Raw genomic sequence first — 27010 nt, forward strand, 5'->3', positions numbered from 1 at the left:
CAGTTTTGGCTGCTGCATCCCAATTATAACGGAACTATGAATAACTATCCTACATTTGGGTGGTTTAGCTAGCTATAAAACAAAGTTTAACCAATATTTTTCTTCTGAAAATGCTTGTACCAAGTAAGGAAAAAGACAGTTGTTTACCATCCGTTCCATTGTTTGATAAAGTCAAATTTTGATTTTGTGAGTTTTTATGGAGTTCCCCTTTTTGAATTTACCTTAGAGTTCGGTATTTTTTTAATACTATTTTTACAGATTGTATTAATATTATGCGGATACACTTTCAAAAGTTAACGGGAGGGATGAGCGATCTCAATTATGTTTAAGTCCGCCACATTTGTATATGCTGTTCCAAGCAAGGAGCCTGTAATTCAGTGGTTATAGTTGGTTGCTGTCCGTCCCAATGGTTTATTGTTTATGTTTTTATCATTATTCAGGCTGTTTTTCTTTTTTTTCTTGTTTTTGTCATGTCGGGGTCATTAATAACTGACTGTACGGTATGCGTTTTGCTCATTGATAAAGACCGTACGGTGACCTACATTACTTCCTTGTCTTTTGGTCGGGTGACAACTTTTAATTTGTTATTTGGAATAATTTAAAAAAACAATACTGTATTAGTCGGTATCAACATCTTATCTGTAGATATAAGATTTCTGGTAAAAATTTTCTCATCCGAAATTTTATTGTAATGTCATTTGAAGCACTTAATGAAAAGTGATATACATTTTCTTGTTCAATAACCATGATAACATAACTTATTACAAAAATAGATTCTTTCTTCCGATAGTATGACGATTTTCAATAATTACTGGCCTATGCCAAATGACCAGTGGCAGGTCAGACTATTTGTGTAATCCAATATTGACGATGGATGTGGTCTGTTATATTTCGCGAAGTTTGGGGCGTTTTCTGTGATACCTTTTTATGATTGATTGATTGTTTGTTGGTGTTTAACGCCACTTTCAACGCTCATCGCTATATCCCGATGTAGTATAACAACATCATGAAATTCTTTTGTAAACAAATTATTTTCTATCAAGAGAAATACAAGAATTATTCAGGTGTTTTTATAATAATTGCTCTTACTCTTTGGTTTATTTTTTCATAACAGATATTATTATTGTCTAATTAATTTTGATAAACAGTTGGTTCACTGTTTCAAAGTTTATACCAAAACGTTCTTATAATTCATGTACATGTATCATTACATCAGATCGTGCAATGTAAAAATCTGTTTCTGGGAAAAAGTGTCCATTAATAAACGAAGTAGTTATATATATTAACGACGGCAAACAACTAAAACCCTAGATTTCAGGACACTGGCTTGGGACAGGTACATAAGGAATGTCATACAAGTGAGAGGTTTAGCTAGCTATAAAACCAGAATTAATACACCATTTTCTGCATAAGAAAATGCCTGTTCCAAGTCAGGAATATGACAGTTGTTATTAATTCGTTTGATGTGTTTGAGCTATTGATTTTGCCATTTGCTTAGGGACTTTCCGTTTATAATTTTTCTCGGAGTTCGGTATTTTTGTTATTTTCCTTTTGGCGTGGTTAAACATTTGTGAGAGCTCAACCTTTTTCCCCAACATGAGACAGTGGTGCAACAACACACTATTAAAACTGTAAAATTAAATTTGAAAAGGATTACATCATCAGAATTGACAGTTTTAGAACTGTGAAATTATATTTGAAAGGGTTTGACTCATCAGAACTGTACTAAGCTAAACAACAACTTACAAAAAGATAAATATTTAAAGTACCGTGTGTTTACTGCAAATCCAAAGCCAAATTTATACTAATAAATACACCAACTTCTATCATCAAAACTACCTCAAAATGATTTCATTTGAAGACGTCATAATGCGATATGGAAAAAAGATTACCTTTTACATTATAAAACGTAGTATCGACAGGATACAGGATCAGAATACTAATTTCAAATAATGGATTTTTATATTTGAGTAGTTACATATTGAACTTTTTGAAATAAAATAGGTATTTGAACGGGTACAAATATTCATAATGTATACTAATTCATAATTTTCAAAGTAAACTCATTCATAAAGTTTAGAATTGTATTTCGAGCACAAAATTAAGTGTCTTATGAAGTATTTTTAATTAAGGTTGTCATAAAGTTATATGTCATATAGTTCCTGTAGACTGTTATGTATTTGTCATGTATTATTTCAAATTTCAGGTTTTCTCTTTCCTATATTTTCCAAGAGAAATTCTCGAGAATTCTTAAATCTAAAAAACCCTCAAAATTTTAAGAAATTACCGTGAATAGGGTTGTATACATCTTCGTCTTCCTTAAGAACTCTAGCAAAATGAAATCCAGAAATTTTCGTATCATGGTTATCATTGATTAAGACTTTAGCTGCTCTTAAATCTTTATGTATAATTCGCTTTGTTCCTAAATAGTCCATTCCACATGCGACCTGGAAAAAAAATGTAAAGTTTCAATTATTTCAAATTTAGTTCAGATATATATTCATTTTGTAGCTAATAGATTCATTAATTTCTTCTAAAAATACTGACGTCAGAACGGTACAAAATTGAATACATTACATTTGGCACTATTCAAAAATAGGTGTTGACTAGATGAGTTGTTGTTAAGTTGATGGAGTTTCAATAACCTATAGCCATTTTACAATAACTACAGCATATAGAAAAAGGCCATTACAAAAAAAAAAGTTGTAAATTTAAACTTTATTTACAAGCGTGATGATACCAATTTTGTCGGAAAATATTTGCTATTATAATTTGTCTAATTCGCTCGATTGTGTTTATGTGACATTGCGTTAGAAATATGCAAATTGTCTCAACGATGTAAAGTAGGCTAAAAAAGGTTGTCGCTGCAAACTCGGCAGAAAGAAATAATTAATTACAGAAACATCAATCCCAACATTACAGCTGACCACATACATACAAGTAAATTACGACAGAAAAACAAAGATTACTCAGGGAGTCATGAAAAGAAAGTGTAACGAACAGACATAGGATATATAAAAAATGACATTGTGACTAAAATAGATACAGTTGTACACGATGATACTCGTAATATGGAAACTGCTGGTAGTAGATGCATGGGGTGATTTAGGTTGTTTTGGACATACGCTTCAATTATGCATCAATTTAACTAGGTACTACATCATAAATGGTAGCAAAAGGTCGTAAGATTTTTGGTCACTTCAAAAATTCGACAACGCTAACTACTAGGATGAGAAAACGACAGAAACTGTTCAATGCTACTCAGCACGAATTAATACAGGACGAGACAACAAGATGGAAATCAACTCAACTTATGTTGGAGAGCTGAGCCGAACACATGCGATTTCTTAATGACATCATGTTAGTACAAAGAAACAGGACATGTTAATGTTACCAAAAGATCATGAATGGGATATCGTGTCGGACGTTCGATCGTTTTGAAGGATTTGTGTTGTGAAGTCCTTGTCACACAAGCATTTGAAATTGGATATTTTAGTAGTATAAAAAACACACATTACTTTCTTGATTATTTATGCCATCAGTAACATCGATACATATACAATAACATTATTTGTTTTTTGATTTAGCTCTTCTGGCTTTATATAGCAAATATGAAACAATGAAATGAGCGCATTCAATAATGACAGGATCATATTAAACAAAGGAAGGAGTTTTAAACAAAGAACGGAGTTAAGTTAAACAATTAACGGATCTTTAAATACATCATAACAAAAGAAGTAATAAGCGGAGTGCAATTTTAAATACATGTTCACGCTTCGCGACACTCCCCAATCAAAGTTAAACAGTTATAAGTGTCACTGAATTAAATGTTCATAAATGTCCTGTTCCATATTAAAGTCTGACACATATGTTTGTCCATCAATAGTTGTAAGAGTTCTTTGAAAAGTAAGAATCAATGTCTGCTGAATAATTGAGTTGCCGATGGTCAACAGGGATCTCTCATCATTTATATCATCGTCGTCATCATCACTGAATATAATTATATCATTTGTATTATTGTTAATGTCACTATGAGGCTGATCATCCGACTTGCAGCAATCAGAAATTTTATCATAAGAACTGTGTCGGCTCTCCGCATCACTCGTACCACACGAATCAACATCTTTGCTTGTATTTTCACATTCTTCTTCATGCTCATCTGTAGCTGTACAGTAATTTATTTCATCATCACTGATATTATCCAAACTGTCTAGAAATTCTTCAACACTCATTGATGGTACTACTTTTTGTTTTTCCGTTTCTATAGCATCGTTAATCAGGTCTAGAATGGTATCATCCTCGCTAACATCATCATAATATTGTTCATTGTTGCTACTTGACCTTCTTTCTGCAGATAACGATTTACATCTAGCCAACTCTTCTTCGATGCCATGAATGGTAGTTAAATGATTAAACAATTAACTTCTTCTGATAAATGTTGAACTGCAGTTATCTTCTGTGCAGTCATACGACTCTAGGCTAGCATGGTGTTCTTTGATATGTCGTATGAGATTCTTCTCGTATTTATATTCCCTGTATCAAATTAAGCAAGTATACATCGTGGCTACGGTAACTATGCGAATGAAGATTTAATTCAATAGATCGGTTTTTATACAACCACATAGACACTGAATGAGAAACTCGTGCAAAATAAAGCTCCGTTTAAATTGAATGAGAAAATCGTACAATATCAAGCTCCATTTCAATTTCAGCTCCGTTTAAATTTCAGAGATTTAATGCTTCATTAAACACAATATAACATTGAGGAACACTCTATTCATTTGAATTATTTCTAAATATAACTTTATACAAATATTATCAACACAACAACACATATATATCGATCATAAATTTAACTCTTGGATTTTCTTTTTGGCAATTTCTGCCGACGTCCGGATAAGTCTTTTTGGCATTTCTCTTTCTTTGGGAATAATTGCCAAGTCTTGTGATTTTGGATCATCGTTTGAAACTTCATCTATTTCTAATGAATACAACAAATTAAGTGGACGATCAAATATATTTCCATTGGCTAATCTCACTTTAACCGACCTCAACTGGCCATCATTACTTCGAATCAACTTTACAATCCACTCCAATTTCCACATTCCTCTTGGTAAATCTTCTTTTATGATTACTACAATCCCAATACGTGGAGATATTGTAGACTTTATTTTTCCACACTTTAAGTCAATTTGTTTTCTTTCTCTTAAAGTTTTCCAAAACGAGTTTAATATATTTTGTCCTTTTCGCCATAGTTTCTTCAGTTTTTCAGATGATGTTTCACACGTTTTGTAAGAAGGATCTTTCAGATCATAATCGACATCGCAAGGAAATGATTTGGGATTAACGTTGTTCTCGATTTCAGTTCTTCATCGACATACACTAATGGTCTCGAATTTATCACAGCTTCTATTTCTTTCAACAGGGTCAATAACTGAACATCTAAAATGGAACGTTTTCTCAAAGTTTTCCTTAGACAACGCTTTACGAGCCCAACTAAACGATCATAGCATCCACCCATCCAAGGTGCAAGTTCTGTTATAAATGTCCATTGAATTCCATAGCTGGACATGTAATTTTGTATTATTGTATTTTCCCAGACTGATTTTATGGTTTCACTTCCTAACTTAAACTGAGAAGCGTTATCACTAATAACCTCACTTGGTGTTCCTCTTGTCGATACAAATCTACGAAATGCACAAATGAATTCCTCAGTTGTCATGTCATTCACAATTTCCAGATGAATGGCCCGTGTCACAAAACATGTAAATAAACAAATCCATCTTTTCTTCATCACAGTGCTATCCTTCTCATAAACTGGACCAAGGTAATCAAGACCAGTTCCTTGAAAAGGCAAGCTTCTGGAGACTCTTGATCTAGGAAAAGGAGCCATATTTGGAATTTTGAAAGAACCACCTTCAAATCTCTTGCATGTTTTACAATGCCGTAATACTTGCCTAACAGTAAATCTTGTGGAATCCAAAACTTGTTCCTGATCCTACACAATGTATGAGAAACACCACTATGAAAGGTTCTTTGTGAGTTTTTTCAACAAGAAGTCGGGTGAACGTCTCCCCACGAGAAAGAAGAATAGGAAATTTAGCACATTTACTAATATCAGCATTTTCAAATCTTCCTCTGCAACGCAACAGGTTATCATTATCTAAGAAAACTCCTAATTGAACTTTTAAATTGTTCTTCTGACCTGTATGAATTGAGTTAAACACATCAGCAAAACTCTTTCTTTGAACGCTTTGAATCCACCTTTTCTCAGCTTTCCTGGTTTCTTTAACAGATACATATTTCTCACTATTCGAGGGAATCCTTCTGATCTTTGAAATGAATCTTTCAATCCAGGCAGTAACTCTAATAAGTTTGTGGTATGATGAGATATCTATGTTGTATGGCATTTTATTACTCGTGATTTCTTGTCCATTTTCACTTACAAATGCACTTTCCTTTTGGTTTTCACTTTTGAATTGGTCATTAACTTACTGATTAGCAGCATCATCATCATGAATCTTTTCCCAAGTATTCTCGTCTTGTTTCAGCCAACTAGGACCGTGCCACCAAAGGTGATTTTTTGTACTAATGTTCCACGGGTTGCGACGTCTGCTGGGTTTTCTTTTGTAGAGACATACATGAAACTTATATCTTTATGGCTTGTAATTTCTTGAACTCTATTTTCAACAATAACTCTAAGACTCCCAGACTTTTCTTTGTTGATAGCCATTTCAACACACATTGTGAATCTGTCCATAGAAACGTCTTGTCAATCACTAGTGTCAGTTCTGTTTTTACGAACTTCAGACTTCTAACACCAATGAGAACTGCCATCAGTTCTAACTTAGGGATGGTCATACCCTTAATAGGGGCTAGCCTCGATTTAGAGAAAATCAAATCACATTTTGTTGCGTTTCCGCCTGATTGATGAAGGTAAATCGCAGTTGAGTAGGCTCTTTTCTGTGCATCACAGAAACATAATAACTTATATTTCACATTATTTTGGTAAGCTTCTAATCCTATGAATCTTGGAATAGAGACTTCTGAGATTTTCCTTAATTCGGCACTTATACTAATCCATTTCAACTTATCATATCCACATATCTCATCATCCCATTTTAAGTTCCTTTTCCATAAATCTTGAAGAAAGATTTTACCACTGACTTTGACAGGCGAGAAGAAACCCATTGGATCAAACGCTTCTGCTAATTCGCTCAATGTTTTTCTCTTTGTTGAAATTCCAGAACACATTGTATTTTTTGCTGATTTCACATATATAATATCAATGTCAGTATTCCAGAGATGACCAAGTACACATGTTTCAAACACATCCGTCCTGTCTTTGGTCGGCAATTATTCATTGAACATTTTACTACTGGAAATCCATTCTCTTAAATTCATTGAAGCATTTTGAAATATATGTTTAGCTTCTGAATAAAACTCCAATGATTCAGCTACCGATGTACAACCAGAGATCAAATTATCAACATAAATGTTATCTTTTATTATCCTGGCTATAGACGACTGATATGTGTCTAAATGACTTTCGACTGTAGCTGCTAATAGAAATGGACTAGTGATTATTCCGAAGGGAACTCTCGAAATCTATACTCCTGAAGGTTAGCATCGGAAGCATACCCATCTTTGTAATTCCTTAGCCAAAGAAATCGTGTAACATCACGATCACTTTTCTGTAATCCGACCCGGAGAAATGCTTTTTCTATGTCAGCAACACTTGCAACTTGATTCAAACGAAATCTCATAAATATTCCTCACAGATTCTTTAAAAGGACTGGTCCGCGATATAAGCACTCGTTTAGACTATTGACTTCATTATTCGGTTTTGCCGACGCATCATAGACTATCCTCAACTTCGTCGTCGTTTTATTTGGCGTTATAACAGCATGATGTGGAATATAATGTTTCAATCCCTCTGTACTATATTCTTCCACTTTTTCAACTATACCTTTATCTAATTGATCTTGAATAACAGAATTATATTTTTTCAGTAATTCTGGTTTCTTTTTCATCCTTGCTAAACACTATTTTAGTCGAGACAAAGCTAAAACTCTATTCACTGGTAAGTCAACATTGTCATTCTTTCATGGCCATGTCACGTAGTACCTCCCATTTGAATATTCTAACGTTTCCTTGAATATTTCTAAGGCTCTAGAGTCTTCCGTCGAGTTGTCATCGTCACTTATTCCTATTGACTCCAAATTCCACAGATCTGTAACGTTAGGGACAGACGTAATACATGTATCATTTGATCCTGTGTATGACATTATCAGAAAACTACTCTCAATATCCTCTCGTGAATAATCATTTTCTTTAGTTCTTCCTGTGATTATCCATCCCAACTTAGAAGCTAGTAGATACAAGCCAGGTTGAATTTCAATCCTTTGTCTAAGAATGAAATCAAAATAGTGATCATTCCCAATCAACAAATCTACAGTAGACGTTTCGCATTGGGTTGGTATGACATCTGCTAATTCAACGTCCTTTACAAAATGTCTCACATTTTCAATCGAAGATGTATCTAATCTTCTCCGTTGAACAGTTCCACTGATAACTGGCACAATGTTAGCCGAAATTTTCAACACTTTTCCATTATTCAATCGGATACATAAACTAATTGATGCGGTTTTCACGGTTCTGGCCTTCTCACTTCCAAACGTAACTATTTCCTCGTCTCCTTCAGATTTCAATTTCAACTTTCAGGCTAACTTTTGAGAAATGTAGGTTCTCTGAGATCCGGAGTCAAACAACAATCTGGTTGTTTGTTTTAAAGAATCATTTGAATTGTTCACTTCAACTTTAGCGGTCTGCATAAGAACAATTTCACTAGATGATATTAACCTATTCTCCGATGTAGTTTCTCTCTGTTCACTTAAACTTGTTAATGATTGTTCCACGCCACTACTCAATCCACTAGAAGAATTATCATATTCCTCACTCAAATGGACACTTGTAAATACTGATCTGAACTTTTTGGGGCATAAGCTCCGGTGATGACTGTTCAAAACACCACAATGTATACACAATTTTCCTTTCTTACAATCAGCTGATTTATGTGTCTTACGTAAACACTTGTAACAACTACCTTTCAACTGAGCTTTCCTTTCATCAATGGTTTTGTATTTAGGACATTCATCACTCCAATGCTTTTCTTGACAAAATCTACACTTATCAAAATAAGATGAGTTCTGCGAAGTATCATTTCCGTTCACTACAAGTGCTTCGGCTGTACTTCTGTTTTGAAACTGACGTGATCCGTTTTGGAATTAAGAAACATTTCCTTGAAACTGATTTCGTTTTGACAAAGGATTTGCTCCGTTATTGTTTTGACTATTTTGACGATCCATTTGAACATCACTTTTATCCGACCTTTCCTTTGCCACTACATAATCCATTAATCTATCACATAAAGATCGCACACACCATTTTTCTTTAGTTCCTTTTTGAATTTCAAGTTGCAGCATCACTTCCTGTGGTAATTTTGAACGCACCATTGACACAAATATATCTTGGTCTACACTTTGTTTCAATACTTCAAGACTTCTTAAATGACGGTTCATTTTATCTATGAATAACCTCAATGAATATGTTTTATTCGAAGGGTATTGTAAATTTATCATCTCACAGTAGTGCAAATCAATCACATCTTGGGCATTCCCAAACCTTTCTTTAAGAATATTCACTGCCACAATATAGTTTTCATGCGACACATTTAATCCAGACATCGCATATTTTGCGTCACCTACCAGTTTACTTTTCAGGTAATTACATTTATCGATGTTTGAAAGCCTTTTGTTTTGATCAACAGTAGATTCAAAAGAATCCCAGAACTCATTCCATTTTGTCTTGTCTCCATTAAAGGAAATTATATCAATTTTTGGCGATTTCACATTTGTTTCTGTACTTTCACCCTTTTGTTGGCTCTTTATGAATTCTTGTTGTTTCAATTGTGTTGGTATTATATCTTTCATTTCTTGCTGAAGTTGAATTAAATCTGACGGATTGATTTTCTCTACATTTTCTGTAGTTTCTAATTTAATACTATCGACTAACCTTTCTTTGAAGTTCTCTAGTTCCAAATAACAGTCTGTTGCGTCTGAACATAACTTGCAATTTTCATCTGCCAATTTATCTGCTGTTCCAGATTGATCTTCTAATGAACTAGCAACTTTGATACTTTGAATTTCCAATTTGTTAATATAAACTTTCAATTTTTCAATACTCTTGGCGGATATGTGCACCATTTCCTGACGTTGCGAATTAGAAATTTCCGCATGTAGAATTGAATTCCCTTCTTCAATTTCCGTGTATAACGCATTCCTATATCTGGTTCTAACACCTTTTATATGGCTCAAAGTCGTCATCTTGTATTCGTTTGAAGTTAACAGAATTGTTCCCTATTCCCGGGTTTCGGCACCATAAAATGTTGTGAAGTCCTTGTCACATAAGACTTTGAAATTGGATATTTTGGTAGTATAAAAAACTCACATTACTTTCTTGATTATTTATTCCATCAGTAACATCGATACATATACAATAACATTATCGATTTTTTATTAAGCTCTTCTGGCTTTATATAGCAAATATGAAACAATGAAAGGAGCGCATTTAACAATGACAGGATCATATTAAACAAAGGAAGGAGTTTTAAACAAAGAACGGAGATAAGTTAAACAATTAACGGATCTTTAAATACATTATAACAAAAGGAGTAATAAGCGGAGTGCAATTTTAAATACATGTTCACGCTTCGCGACAATATGTAGAATGTAACAACTTACATGTCTAATCTTTTAAAGTGGTGGGCTTCACATCAGAAGAGCTTTCCAAGTCGAACACTTTTAATGTAACGTGTCTTAACCATTCCTGTCACATCAAAACCGTCTGAATGAATATTTTAATCTGCCGGACGTTTAGTAACAACGTTGAGAAATAATTGACAAAATTTCTGAACAAGAACAAATTTGTAGGAATCTGTAATTATTTATTATTCAATAGTGGTTTATTGAATTATTATCTACTTAAGTGTTTGCTTAATAAGTACACGTAGTTCATAAGCTATTAACTAAACGGTATACACCAGGGGCTATTATCTAGTATCATATATTAATTCAAAGGGTTTAACGTTCAGAAGACAACTACACCAAATGTAAAAAATAAACATAATTCGTGTTCCCCTTTTATAGTTTTTTTTCCGAGCAAGTACTAAAGTATCAATCGCTCGGTTAAACAAACAAGTACTCGATTAGTTTTCACCGAGTTCACACCCCAATATTTATGATGTTCAATTGCCACAGTTCTAAGCAAACTTTTACAAATTTCTATGACATAGCCCATTTACTGTACCTTGACATTAAGAGGATGAAAGAGTTGTCAATATAGAATAACATTGCTATTTCGTTTGAAATTGGTTTTTGTTAACCTTGCTTACGGCTTTGCATATTAATCTGAAGTTATTATTTCCACTCAAGCCACACCACACAAACACTCCTCGGCTTCTTACTTAGCTGTACCAATCGAGCATTCGATTATTGTTAGTCTTATTCATTCTTTTTTATATCGACATGTTCTACGTGCCAAGTGAACGTTTGGACAATCGTTTACCGAATTGATTAATTAACAATAAAAGACTACTTCTTACTATTTGGCAGATATTTCATAGATGTTGTTAACGTAGAATGATCTTTTTTAAAAAAAAAATGGCATAAATTGTCGTCTGTCAAACGTTTTTGTGCAATTCTGTATTCTAAAATGTTTCTTTTTCAAAAGGGTCTACTTATTTTATCTTGTCGATTATGAATCGTGTTTCAAAATAATGATCATTTGAACGACATCTACAAGGTTAATAAATCAAATGCATGCTGATTGAACAGTCAAAATAACAATGGTGTTATGCTTTACTGAAATTTCAAATATATTTTTTTCCAATAAAATTTGTGCATATGTTCTCTTTCACAAATTAACAATTAAAAGAATCACGAAAGTTACTGCAACTGAACATTTTTTTTGTCTTTTTATAATATGTTGTCTTTCAGTCGGAAATATTGACCATGATCAAATTCGATAACAAGAGAAAAGTGTAAAATTAAAAATCCGCACTACGTATTGTATTTTCAAATTCTTATAAATTCGGAATCCGGAAAAAACTAATTCAAAAAGAAGTTTCGAAGAAACTAAATGTTTGCAACTGTTAAATGTTATTTAAATCATGTAACCTGTATTTGTTTTTTTCTGTAAAAAGGACATAACCTTTAAAATCTACCTCATGGAATATATAGAAAAAAATATAAAAATTTATCGTCTACAATTGAGTATGTGAGGCAGAAATATACCGATAGGTGCAAATCCGTTCCATTTGCGTTTTCTAGTAAAAACTCTTGTTTATAAGCTCACTTATGGAGAAAAATGAAAATTGATACAAGTAATATGTACATAAACTTGCATGAACAAATTTCATAAATGTAAAATTGAACACAAACAGCCTGGCGGCATAGGTACGCATAGAATACAAGATATGACAATATGAAACACCGCACTTTATAGTCTTTGTAAACGTTTCCGGTTGAGAAATGTGTATTTGTTTTTTAATGATAACAGCATATATGGCGGTTTAATTTAGTTAAAGTCAGGTAAAACATGGATTGTATCCCCTCGAAACAAACGAAGTTGTCCTATTAAAACCGGCATTGAACACGAATTCCACTATAAGTAGCGATAATCATAAACAAGTGATGAAACAAATCGGTAAAGTGTGAAAACGGATAGTCAATAATCTTTCACAAAGCTTAAGTTCAATTTAGAATATAAAATTCAATTGAAAGCAACAGGGAATCGGAGGAAGTCTCAAGGAAAGAGTTTTGATCTTTGTTTTGCCTGATTTAGGATGGTGGTAGCTCCATACAACTTTGGTTTGATTCATTGGCAGCTAATACTTTGTGCAATACTTCGCATCTTTCAATGACAAATATATTTTTGTCGAAGGCTTTGCCAATGTTTTATATGCGGAAATAGATCTTTAAAATATATTCAAACATTAACTTTTAGTACCATAACATGATGTTCAACATAACAAAAAAAAAGAAGATCAATTAGCACGCTCAATAAAAGCGGTAAATTTTGTATTTAGCCTACACTTATGTTGCTCATATTTTATGTACTTCAATTCATCATGAGAAATCAAGACTGTCTGATGTCAATACCATTGCATGAGTTTTAATAAAGAGTAGAAATATTGGCGGCTCTTTAATTGAATGCTGACCCCTAATTTGGTTACTTCATTCACGTCTACTGCATAGTCAGCCATCGGCTCGAGGAGGGGGCGGGGGGGGGGGGACTTAAATAATTCATTGATAGGGGTGTCGCTGAAGTTCTCTTACTTTTTCATATAATTAAGATTTTATAAATGTATACCTTTTCATATACTGCGTATGTAAAAATGTAACTTTTTCCTATATTTGTTGGGTGTCGTGAGGTGGGTTTGAAAAATGGAATACCAAAGTGTCAAAAGATGGAGACCTACTGCTGTGAAAAAATTACAGGGCTTTTCATATATAGATATAAGAAGATGTGGTATGAGTGCCAATGAGACAACTCTCCATCCAAGTCAAAATTTATAAAAGTAAACCATTATAGGTCAAAGTACGGTCTTCATGTAACAAGTAATGGGAACTTTATTGACCTTATCATACATTTGTGATGATTTTCCACACCTATTCACATAATTTCAAGCTGTAAATAGTGACCTATTACAGTGATACTTCCTATCACCTTGTATATAGGAAGTGCCCCCCCCCCCCCCTTAATAAATCTTAATAATTGCTGACAAAAAAGTCACTCGCTCGCTGTTTACATATCATGCTCACATTTAATGTAAAACAACGCAGCTTGCAAGTATTTATGATATTTCTCATATTTCATGTAAAACAAACCATCTAGAGATACTTTAACTAACGGTTTTCAGTACCATTACTTCTCAGTTAATATGCTAAGAAAAATGTCAATCTCAGTTAATGACAACACAACTATAATCAACACTACACAATTCTATTGCTCAAATTGAAAATTAACTTTATAGTCCTAATATTTTTATAGATTAAAAATGGCAACAACTCTTAAAAAATCACCAAATTGAATGAGCTTATCAATCCATAATGAGGTCCACTTGTGATTTCCAAATATGATGAGGTACCACAACGACGGTTAACAATTTTATTCTATGCATATAAAAGTGGATACGTGTAAATTATCAATATAACAGGCAGTTTAAGAATGCTGATTTCCAACCCTAGTATATAATTTTTAAGATAACAAAGAAATTTGTCATTCTTCATGAATGCAAAAAACATGGTTCAATTTTGTGCTTGAAGAACTCTATGTAAAGCAATAGAGGGTGAGGCACGAGCTCTACTGATTTTTTATGAATAATTTTTGTTTTTTATTTTGACATCGATTTTTTAACTTTGAAATATTCCCCCTCATAGATTACTTTTCATGACATTAAAATAAATTTCCTTTGGACAAAAACAGATGCATGGTAACGCCCATCGAACAAAATCAACCCGGAAACAAATACTATACATAGATAACTTAAACACCACCAAAAGCAAACAAGATAAATATCTTAAATAAAAAATCGATATTTTCCCAAGAAATTTACTAAATAGTAGGTTCGATAATGCCCAAAAATGTGCCATATTTTATTTCAAGCTAAAATTTCAAGGAAGTATTTAATGAATTTTCTCACATTGAATTATAGTACAAATCATGACTAGATAGAACGTATGTGATGTCACAATTAGTTTCAATTTCAATATTCCACAAAAGTCAATGAAAACATGCCAATTTACATTGGTTTTTAGAAACATTTAGCGGAAGCGCAAGAAGTTAAAAACCCTGACTTATTCATTTACCAGTCATACATAGATATAGCGAAATCTAAACCGTCACTGCATACATGGGCATAGCGAACAAGTTGGGAAATATAAACAAAGTAAGATGGGGTCAAGTCCTATCACAGTCTTAAAAGAAAACTTTACAATAGAGAACGAAAAAATCGTCCCTCTTGTCGTAATTGTTGCGATATAACTCTCCGTGTGAAACTGAAATATATAAATCTAGAAAAGGACAGTTATTGCTGTTTATATTAGAATTATTTAAGTAAATTCCCTTGGGTAAATTTGGGCATTATACTCAGAGTATGCTTGATATTCAAACGCAAAAATATTGCCAAGGTTACGGTAAGTGTTTTTAAATTTATGATTTAAATATTCATCAATACTTATAAGATAAAATGGTGATTTTCTGAAACAAAGCTGAAATCATCAATCAGACTCCTTAATCAACAGGTATTAATCTAAAGTTAGAAATTCCCCGTAACAAATATTAATCTAGCTAGAGAAATCAAATTGACCAAGTGTATGCTTATTTGCGACTTAGAAGCAGAATTCATTCAGAACCTTCTAAAAAACAAAAAGAAAAAGCACCTTGCAAAATTCTTTAATTTTACTTTCAGATATATTGATAATGTCCTATCACTGAATAACCCATATTTCAGTCAGTACTTGCATCTCATATATCCCAGTGAACTTGAAATTTATGATACTACTGATACAAGAAGAACTGCTTCATACCTTGATCTTTTCCTCAATATTGACACAGAAGGGCGACTTCACACTAAAATCTATGACAAACGGGATGATTTCAACTTCCCAATTATCAATTTCCCATTTCTCAGCAGTAACATACCCCCTGCTCCGTCGTATGGTGTTTACATATCTCAATTGATACGTTATGCTCGTGCATGTTCACACTATACTGACTTCATATACAGGAGTGTGCTCCTTACGCAGAAACTGCTCCAACAGAGTTATGAGGAGGAAAGATTAAAAATGACACTCCGTAAATTTTATGGACACCATCACGGATTGGTTGATCTATACGATGTGTCTGTGTCTAAACTAACTAATGACATTTTTACCACGTCTTAGATTGTGGTTTAACATCTATGTCGTCTGTCTGCTAAGTATCGAACGTGACCTATTCCCGAATATGACTGTTATACCGAGTGTGAATTAGCATTGTTATACGACGTGTCTCGGTATTTTGCACACCCAACATTCATATATTTATTTTTAATGTTTCTGTTGAATAATGTGTTATGTTTATCGTTTGTTGTCCAAATAATTATAAAATTGCCTTTCAATACCATCATTGTCATATTCCCGAATATGGCTGTTATACTGATTGTGAATTTGCATTGCTATACGACGTGTCTCGGTATTTTGTACATCCAACATTCATGTATTTAATTTGATGTTTCTGTTATGGTTTCGGTTGGATAATGTCTTATGTCTTATCGTTTGTAGTCCAAATAATTATAATATTGCCTTTCAATACCATCATTGTCATGAAAATTGTTTGGACGAGTATTGTGAAAATAATTGTATAAAGTTCGAGATTGCATGTTAGTTACGTGAGCGCGTTACTGTTTCTGATATCCTGTGGTGTCTGTCGTTGATGGAATATGTTCGTTGTTGCTCTGCGGTTTGCATGTTGTGTTGACTTTTACATTATTTGTTTGTGCGTTTCTCTGTGATGAATGTTCTTGCGTGTGTTTGTGCTGTATTTCTGTCACGTAGTGTTGTCATTTTAGCGATATTTTTTAACATTGTCATAAAGCGGGAGGTTTGGCTAGCCATTAAACCAGGTTCAACCCACCATTTTTTCTTAAAATGTCCTGTACCAAGTCAGGAATACGGAAGTTGTTATCAAATAGTTCGTTTCTATGTATGTTGGCGTTTGTTTTTGTTGCACTTCAGTGTTCCTGTTGTTCCTTTGTTTTCCTCTTATAGTTGATGTGTTTCCCTCGGTTTTAGTTTGTAACCCGGATTTGTTTTCTCGCAATCGATTTATGACGTTTGAACACCGGTATACTACTGTTGCCTTTATTTAGATGTACCTTCCTTCAAATAAAGATTTTTTTATATATCAGTTCTGGATCACGTATTACATGTACAATTGTTAATATTATATACCTGTTTATACTTAATGATGTTAACTTTAATTAATATCTAATTGACATTGTTTAGCTATTTGATTATCACGCATTGATTTTGTGTACACGTAACACGTCACTTGATATTGTAATGCTGGACTACTTTTGTTTACAGCTGAATAATGAATAAAGCTACAGAATCTTCAATGAGCATCGGTATTACATCATATTGGAATGTTCAGGTATATTCTGAAACTAGTACCCATTTAGAATTGAGAACTTTTTGGATATTTTTTTATAAGAATTATGAAATGTTTTACCCTAGAAATTAGGTAAAGTGCAAGCAACGTTTATTTTTTTACTAAAATAGTAGTAAAATGCTTGACACAATCGTAAAATTGTTTAAATTAATATGTCTATTTTTTATTACTACTATCACATTGACATTTGAAAAGTTTTACACATTTTTTGTGTTGTAATTGCAAATGGGAACACCAGGGACAATTGATAAACTCTGTTTACTGTAATAAAATAACTAAATTGTTATCATTATTAATGCTATAATTATCAATAATATAATTATTACATTATAAAATATATTTGGGTGTCATAAGAAGAAAGAAGCTAAATGGAATAATAATAATATTTCTATTCATTTATAGATTGGAGTATTAAGTGCCAGTTGACAGTGATTGATTGCAAATTTTCGATTCTTTGCTCAACCTTCTGTGCCGATGACCATAGAGAGTTTGTATATTACCAAATGACATTTTTTATCTTCTCAATTCGGATATAATGTATAATATGTGCCTTAAAGGAAATATAAGTACGGATACATTACTGATATAGATAGATTTGTAAATTTACTCATTGACTGATACTATTATTTTCACCTAAAATACAATGGAACTGTCCAAAATGTTGTAAATATATCACGTATTTAAATAAATAAAGAAACGAATACCGATTTCTGAATCGATAACGTCAAAACAAGTACGTCCTCTTTACGTTTTCATTTTACTGTAAGTTTACCTGTGCAGCTATGTAAATCATCTGGTTAAAATTTATCTCATTCTCTTGATATATCTTCATATATTCCAAAAGGTTCCAGTTGTAATACACTTCCATTACTATCCAGTCAACAGTAGTTGTTACTCCGTATAGCTTGATTACTTTGTCATGGTTGCATAACTTCATGATCGAAGCTTCTCTTATGAAATCTTGGTATGATCCTTGTTGGAAACGTTTGATACAAACAGGTTTTCGGGTTTTCAAAATCCACTCTCCTTAAAAGAAAATGTTTTTGTATTGAATTCAAACTACAACAATTTTCTATTTTAATGCCACATATATTATTAATTTTCATAAATGTATTTAAACACAAAACTGAATAAAAAAAATACATAATCATGATAAAGATTGGTTCCACGTCCAATTTGCATGTTCACTGACATTATCATCGCCTTCCTTCACAAGATGCCGGCATGTGCCAATGGAAACAATCCTACAGACATGTTTGTTTAGAACCATTGCATTTGCTACAATGCAAAATAACAAATAATATTTAATTAACTATCAATCAGAACAGAATATTTTCAAGAATCGTTATGTAGATGTGAAGTAAATATCCCGCTACGTGCAAGAATGGAATAAGCATGACCGCCTAGCTACTTGTTAGATTAGAAGACGCTTTCAATTGTACATGTAGCTCTTCATTTGTAGTAATGTTGACTTTAACGCAATTAGATTCATTATGTTTGGAATTCAATGAATTTTCATTTAGATATCTTTTAACATTTTGTTTTACAATTTCCTAGTTATAGGAAACAGTCGATTTGAATTTTATTTAATTTTGTATCATATGAAAGAACAATGGTTATATAGTTATAAACCATTAAAATCCCTGACAAAACATTCAAGGCCTATCCTACCGTACAAACATTGTTATCCACATAAGATAGACAGGGAGTAATTGTGCACTTAAAAGACGCTTTCAAAACAAAAAAGAACTTTTTTAAATCTAAAAGGCGACAGTACAAAGATTGTTGAGATGATCAGTATTCATGTGAACTTTTATAAAACTAGAAGTTCTCTTCAAGTCACCGTGACAAAAACCGTACGGTGACCTACTATTGCTAACTCATTTGTCATTTGGTCTCTTGTGGACAGTTGTTACATTGGTTTTCATACCACATCATCTTATTTTTATATTTGATAAAGCAATGGATTGTTGAATAAAAAAAAAAAAAAAAAAAAAAAAGAAACAAAAAAAGTGAAAAAGATTGCTTATAATTATTGTTCAAAATTAAGGAAAGTGGTAGATACGAAATTGATGAAAATTTAAGGGTAAGAACTAGAATATCATATAAAAAATAGATAGTTTTGCTTTACATCTAAAGATGAGACAATAGAAATTTAAGAAGACATTTTCAGCAAAAAAATGACCTATGCCCTAAACGTATTAAAAGTCGAAAACTTAATTAAGCTAAATAAGTATTGAGATAACTTATGTGAAACATGACTTGTGTACAACGAATGAACAATATAAAGTTAGTACGATTCAAAGATATTCCAAGCCCGTAATTGTGATTTGAAGGTATGTGGAACAGTACAGTAAACTTATAGAAAATGACTATATGGATCATAAGTGTTGACGGCCAGGTTGATGATATCATCTGTAGACAAACGTCCATCAGCAGAAATATTGTCCAAGTTGTTGTAAAAAACTCTCAAAGATACCATGTTTATCATTTTGTACCGCAGATGTGATTTTCGACTACATTCGCTTCATCAAAAGCAACCGAGACTAATTTACAGCGAGTCAAAGGTGCTCATTACCAATTAAACAAAGTTGAAAAAATTAAATTAGTCTAAAAAGACATAATAAGTGCAAATAAATAAGTTGTGTTTCGGTAATTACCATTGGCCACTACAAGGAGGTTAACAGCATCAGGACTAATATGATATGGAGAAACTTGTTATTTTCATTTTCATTTTTTTAATCGGTCTATCTAACTTGTTTCCTTATTGTAGAAACTTTTGTCACTAAACCCTGTACTCTTATTGCAAGAAGTTAAAGCAAATATTAAAATTGTCATAAAAATTTGGCTTAATAAAAAGCTTCTCTTAAAATTGGTAAATAGGTTTTTCATTATCATTATGACCATTTTTATTCTTATAAATTTTTTACAAATACTGTACTCGTGATAATTGTTATACTGCAAAATTAAACGTTTAAGAGATGAATACGTTACCCGTTGAAAGAGAGTTTATCACAAAAACTACAGACGAACAGAAATAATTTGGACATTTTTTAAAAATGCTTAAAATTTTGTACGGAGGTACAAAAAACTGTGTTATTAATAATATGTTTCTTCTTTTTTGTGCCCCAAAGAGAATCCCTTTCTCCTTACTTGATCATTATTTCACCACTGTCCCAGATCAGAGTGAGATTTGAACGCTTGCAAACACCTTTAATACCGTCATACCATGAATGTGCTTTTTTTTACTTAGGGGCCTGTTATACATTGCAGGTTGTAGTCGTTGGATGTCTTTTCTGTCATTGTGTTATCATATGTCGGGTCATTGGTTTGTAGTTTTCATTGTTTTACATTTGTTCATGAAGGGGCTTAATATAGCTTATTTTACTCTATAAAGTTTATTCTTTCATTGTTGAATGCCGTAAGTTGACTGATATATTCTTATTTCCACTTCGTTTGGTCTATGGTAAATTACTATTGTCTTATTGGCAATCATACCACATCTTTTTATGTTTATAAAGATCTTTATAATATGTAAAGTTGTATATCGCCTAGAGTCTAAAAACACTTTAACAGTATCACAGATAAATATTTATAAAAATATTTATATAAGAAATAAAATAAAGTTATTCACACAGTTTTTTTAATTTAAATCTCATGAAGTTTCCTTTATTCTCATAGGCAAACATACCACATCTCCATTTTTATTATATATAAATCATCTAGCAACTGAGATCCTATACTTAAACAATACTAATGTAAATCCCATTTATCTACAGTGTACATATTAAAACATTGTTTCGTCTTTTTTGCAGGTCTTGGTGATACAATATTGCTAAGGCAATTTGTTTGAATCTTGCTTTCTTGATGTGTCCATCCTTTAGTACAAGGTTGTAATGACTTTTCTAATAAAAACTTGGTTTACGTAAAGGTAATGAACTATCAAGAAGTCATCAACTTGGTACGGTTTGCTCCAGTATGCTCTATCTAAGCTGTCGTTAATGCACTCAGACATTGCAATAACTCAAAGTTACTTTACCAGGGTTACATATACCACAGACTTTTGATACATTAAAAAAGAACATAGGTATTAGCAAATTGTATTATTTCTTTTGACAAAAATTATATTTGATGGGACTTTCCTCCCTACATTTTATTTCAATGTTGTTGCAGAACTGAACCACTGAAAAAATAAATATTATGAATCGAGATAACTATTAAATCTTTATACAGCAAGAAACAGGCGTGATGTACTCTATTGTTGTATTAAAATGGTTGGTTTCATTGGAACTGCACTGTACCGTGAGACAAAGATAGATTTTTTTTGCATTCCAAAAGAAATCCCCAATAGTTGGACAAGAAAGTCTTAGAAAATTAGACTGTTTGATTAGCCAATGATGTGGAAGAAATAAAAATGAAACATAAGTTAAAGTCATTCAAAATCTTATTACTTGCACCTCCATTTTATAAGTAAGCGTATACAAAGATAGTTTTATATATCCATACGCCAGTTCATTTTTAACTCACCTGGCCCAATGGGCCAAGTGTGCTTTTCTCACCACTTGGCGTCCGTCGTCGTCCGTCGTCGTACGTCGTCGTCGTCCGTTAACTTTTTAAAAAATCTTCTCCTCTGAAACTACTGGGCCAAATTTACCCAAACTTGGCCACAATCATTATTGGGGTATCTAGTTATATAATGTGTCCGACGACCCCTCCTACCAACCAACATGGCCGCCATGGCTAAAAATAGAACATATGGGTAAAATACAGTTTTTTTGGCTTATATCTCTAAAAACCAAAGCATTTAGAGCATATCTGACAGGGTAAAAATGTTCATCAGGTTTAGATCTATCTGCCCTGAAATTTTCAGACGAATCAGACAACCCGTTGTTGGGTTGCTGTCCTTGAATTAGTAATTTTAAGGAAATTTTGCAGTTTTTGGTTATTATCTTGAATATTATTATAGATAGAAATAAACTGTAACAGCAATAATGTTCAACAAACTAAGATCTACAAATAAGTCAACATGACCAAAATTGTCAATTGACCCCTTAATGAGTTATTGCCCTTTATAGTAAATTTTTAACAATTTTTCGTAAATTTTGTAATCTTTTACAAAATTCTTCTCCTCTGAAACTACTTTGCCAAATTTTATCACACTTGGCAACAATCATAATTGGGGTATCTAGTTTAAAAAATATGTCTGATAATCTCGCATGCTAACCAAGATGGCCAACATGGCTAAAAATAGAACATATGGGGTAAAATGCAAGTTTTTTCTATTTTATTTTGAAAACCATTATAAAGATAGAAAATCTGACAAGAGTAAATATGTTCAGGATGTTGAACTCTACCAATTGTTCATACATGTCAAAACTGTCAGATAACTTCTTATAGGATTAATTGCCCTTAAATGACAAATTTTACCATTTTTTAAAATTTTTGTCTACTATCTTGAAAACTATAATAGATACAGAGAAACTTTAAGATGATCAGCAAAACAAGTTCTACAAATAGGTCAACATTGTCGAAATCACAATCGACTCCTTATTAGAGTTATTGCCCTTTGATGATAATTTTGACCATTTTTTTGCGTTTTTGTCTTATATCTTAAAACTATAATAGACAGATAGAAACTAATCTAGGCAAAAATGATCAGCAAAACAAAATCTACAATGAAGACAATATGGAGGAAATGGTCAGACGACTCCTTATTAGAGTTATTGCCCTTTAAAGACGATTTTCACCTTTTTTTGCGTTTGTCATATATGATAGAAAATTATAATAGATAAAGATACACTTTAAAATTACAAAAATGATCAGCAAGTCAAGATCTACTAACAAGTCAAATTTTGCCGATATTGTTAAGTAGACTGTGACTCTTTATAGGAGTGATTGCCCTTAAATGAGGATTTTTTTTAACCTCTTTTGTGTTTTGAGCAAAAACTAAAGAAGATAGAGAGAAACTAAACAGGCTAATTGATCAGCAATACAAGATCAACAAAACAGATTTTTGTCATGAATTCTATTTTTGTCTACAATGTTGGAGAGTGTCCTTTGTTGAATATGCACATAGACCAAGGTAAGCGACACAGACTCTGTACAGCCTCTAGTTTAGTTTTCTCCTCAGCCGAATTACAATTCCTTATAACCAAACACTTGACTGCAATGACAATTTAATGTATCAAGCAACTGATCCTAAAACAAGACCATTGTTTCTGTAAAAATATCATAGATGCATAATGATGCAAAAGCGCATCTACCATTTCTTTGTTCAATATAGTCATAGTTTGTTTTATTTAAACTCAGTAAAATATCTTTTCAAGTGTGGAGCAGGAAATGAATTTGTGAATGTTGCGCTCAATTGTTCCATTTTTGCAAATTTTATTTGAGTCTAAAAACTGCTTAAAGAAATCCATTCGACAGTTGAAGTACATTAAGTACATAGGAATCAGCTGTCATTTCGGGAGGTGTTACCTTCTCGTAGGAATTAAACAAGGACATCTAACACAATACACGTCTTTTCAGTATAATTACAGGATCTATATATTTATCTAAAACAGCAAACAATTCTACACGCCAGCTCAGACGTGCGTTTCGTCTACCAAAGACCTACCAGCGATGCTCAAATCAAAAGAGTGAAAAAAAGCCAAATAAAGTACAAAGTTGAAGAACATTGAGGGCCAAAAATCTTGAAAAAATTTGTAATATACAACTTAGATAAACTATTCCGGGGTATATATTAACCAGACAAATTTAAGAAAAGGCTGTCAAGCTTCAGAGAAAATCTATCTTTAAATTAATTTACAAAGCATTATTGTTTTTCATTTCATAACGTATCTAAATTTGGACTTCAATGTATATATCAGAATATGTTTTACTTAAAACAAACAACAAAAAACAAAAAAGTTGCATGCAATATATGAATATCGGGAAACTAAGACATTTTTGAATTCTTTTAGCCAACTACATATATGCAAGTTTATTTTAGTTTGGAGCAGAAGAGCCGAAATATACAACTTTAGAACAGATGTATATACTAGTTTTGAACTCAAATAACAAGACGTATGGAGTGAATATGCAGCTATAAAACTTTAGGGATATAAATATCGCACCTTTTGCTTACATTTCGATTTCATAAAAGCGTTTTATATGATGTGTTTTTCTTAAAGCTATTCTAATTTTCTATAAGAGTGCTGATATCTAAACAAAATTAAAGAATTTCGGGGAACTCAATTAATTCTTTAGAAAGCATGATGTTTATACTGTTGATCTGAAATAAGTAGATTTTATTTGTCTTTATTTTTCTTAATTCTTAATTTGTGATTATCAATAGTTATATCAATCTAAGATTTTAAGTACCTTTCCAGATTTCCCCAACTACCTTTTCGTTGCTTATTTTTGCGTCGAACGTTATTTCTGTTGGTAAAATTCTTTTGATATCTACATGCATTTGCTCTTGGTTAAGGTCCACTGTGAAAATATCATGAAAAGGTTATATTGGCAATAGTAACATAACTTAAATTTAATATTTTAGAGATGAAATTAAGTTAAACTAGATTAGTAATATAAAAAAAGACATATATAAACTTTTTTTACTTCATTTTTAGCCATGGCGTTTTCAGTTTCGTCCTATGAGTTTGAATGTCCCTTTGGTATCCTTTGCCTCCTTTTTTACACTATGAACAGACAAGTTCTTTGAAGGGTCGTCTTAGTCGTCGATTTCCTTTTTATCCTCTTATAATCTCTTATTCGCCGACTTCTCTATTTCTCCTGTTTACTTACCAAATTTCGCCCATTAATATCAAAATAAGGATATGTGGTATGATTGCCAATGACACAGCTATGCACCAGAGTTTAAATAGATGTAAGCAATTTTAGGCCAGTGTACAGCCTTCTTCAATTGGAAAAATCCATACCGTATGGTCGGCTACAAAGGCCCCGACATGAACAGGGATTCCCCCGAAAGTCGGAATTTTTGCGATTTTTTGCATTTTGAAAATTGCGGTGAAAACAAATAATAATTGGTGAATTTTTGCGAAAGAATTGTAGCGGTTTAACATCGTCTGTCTTGTATTTTATTTTGGGATCTCTGAATTTTTCTTTTGAGTCGGATTTTTAGCACGCAACTCGTCATATAGATTTTTTATTTGAAAAGGTACAAGCATTTGATAGATAGCGGCAATAAACTAATGAATAAAAGATTTTTCTAATCTTACTGTTTAATTGTGAACTTTCCATTTTATGTAGCCTGCATACGGAGTATATATCTCCCAGTTGATACGATATTCTAGGGCTTGTATTTCCTATCATGATTTTCTTGATAGAGGGTTGCTGCTCACAAGGAAGCTATTAAACCAAGAGTCCAAGTGGTGAAGTTGAAATCATCCCTTCGTAAGTTTGACGGACGCCATAAGGAGTTGGGTGACCGTTATGGAATATCCGTTTCACAGATGATAGCTGATATGTTCCTAATGTTTGGTGGGGTTAGTGTTTCTCAGTCTTTAGTTTTCTATGTTGTGTTTTGTGTACTATTGTTTGTCTGTTGGTCTTTTTTTCTGTTTTAGCCATGGTGTTGTCAGTTTATTTTCGACTTATGAGTTTGAATGTCCCTCTGGAATCTTTCGCCTCTCTTTTAATATAATTGTGTGGCCAAATGCCTTTACCTGAATTTACCTAATATGTCACTTAAATTGAGTTGTTTATACGCCTTATATCATAATAATAGTTTTGAAGTTTGCACTTTGCAATCATTATGCCCTTCTGTTATAAACATAGATTTACGATTTAACTTTTAACGATGAACCGGAAAAGATTATGTTTTAAACATCTACAAAATTATGAAATATCTTTGATTTTATCGACGCCTTTCAACAGAACAGAATTTATTCGATAAATGGATTGAACGCGCTATTTTGTTTTATACTAATATAATTATATTTAGTTGTCTCACTCCGAAAACCACAAAACGGAGACAGAAGGAATGTGTTATTGCCTTTGTAATGTAATTTTAGAGAATTCATAAATGTAAATAAAAAATAAAGTTATAATTCAGTGTTCATTTATCAAGATGTTGTTTACTAAATAGACATGTGGGATTTATGTACACTTGGACTCAATATTTCACGCATATGGATATGAGACGACGGTCCTGCAAATTGATATTTAGTTTGTTTGTAAAGATTTAAATAAGTTGACGAAAGTAAAATAAAAGTTGCGGAAAAATATTGTTTTGGCAAAACGGATGGCGAAAAAGAAAATTGACGTATTGGAAAAAGTGAAACAATTCAAACGAAATAACTAATGGCCTATTTTATAACAAAACAATTTACGAAAAACAAATATTACAGACCTTAATCAACAACATAAGAGCCTCATTTTTTGTCTGGCAGAATGTTGGAGTGAAAGTATACATCATTTAGTTTCTAATGTTCGTAAAGCGATGATTTTACATAAGAACCGTCTCAATTCTTACAGATTTACATTTTGTCTACATTTGTTAATAAAATTGAGAATGGAAATGAGGAATGTGTCAAAGAGAAAACTACCCGACCATAGAGCAGACAACAGCCGAAGGCCACCAATGGGTCTTCAATGCAGCGAGAAACTCCCGTCCTTCAGCTTGCCACTAAACAAATATGTATACTAGTGCAATGATAATGGACGTCATACTAAACTCCAAATTATACACAAGAAACTAAAATTAAAAATGATACAAGACTAACAAAGGCCAGAG

General features: G+C 32.4%; 1 protein-coding gene across 1 annotated transcript in view; it reads right to left on the minus strand.

Annotated features, from left to right (window-relative positions):
• The window catches only part of LOC127719288 (tyrosine-protein kinase SRK3-like), a 103497-nt gene that overhangs the window by 61933 nt on the left and 14554 nt on the right, over positions 1-27010 (minus strand). Inside the window, exons 3-5 of the mRNA XM_052225302.1 lie at positions 24637-24747; positions 18047-18300; positions 2288-2447 (exon numbers count right to left, since the gene is read on the minus strand). Of these exons, the coding sequence (XP_052081262.1) occupies positions 2288-2447; positions 18047-18300; positions 24637-24747 (525 nt within the window). The remainder of the gene's footprint in view (positions 1-2287; positions 2448-18046; positions 18301-24636; positions 24748-27010) is intronic.

This window comes from Mytilus californianus, unplaced genomic scaffold, assembly GCF_021869535.1.
Source record: "Mytilus californianus isolate M0D057914Y unplaced genomic scaffold, xbMytCali1.0.p SCAF_11, whole genome shotgun sequence".
Classification (NCBI taxonomy): Eukaryota; Metazoa; Mollusca; class Bivalvia; order Mytilida; family Mytilidae; genus Mytilus; species Mytilus californianus.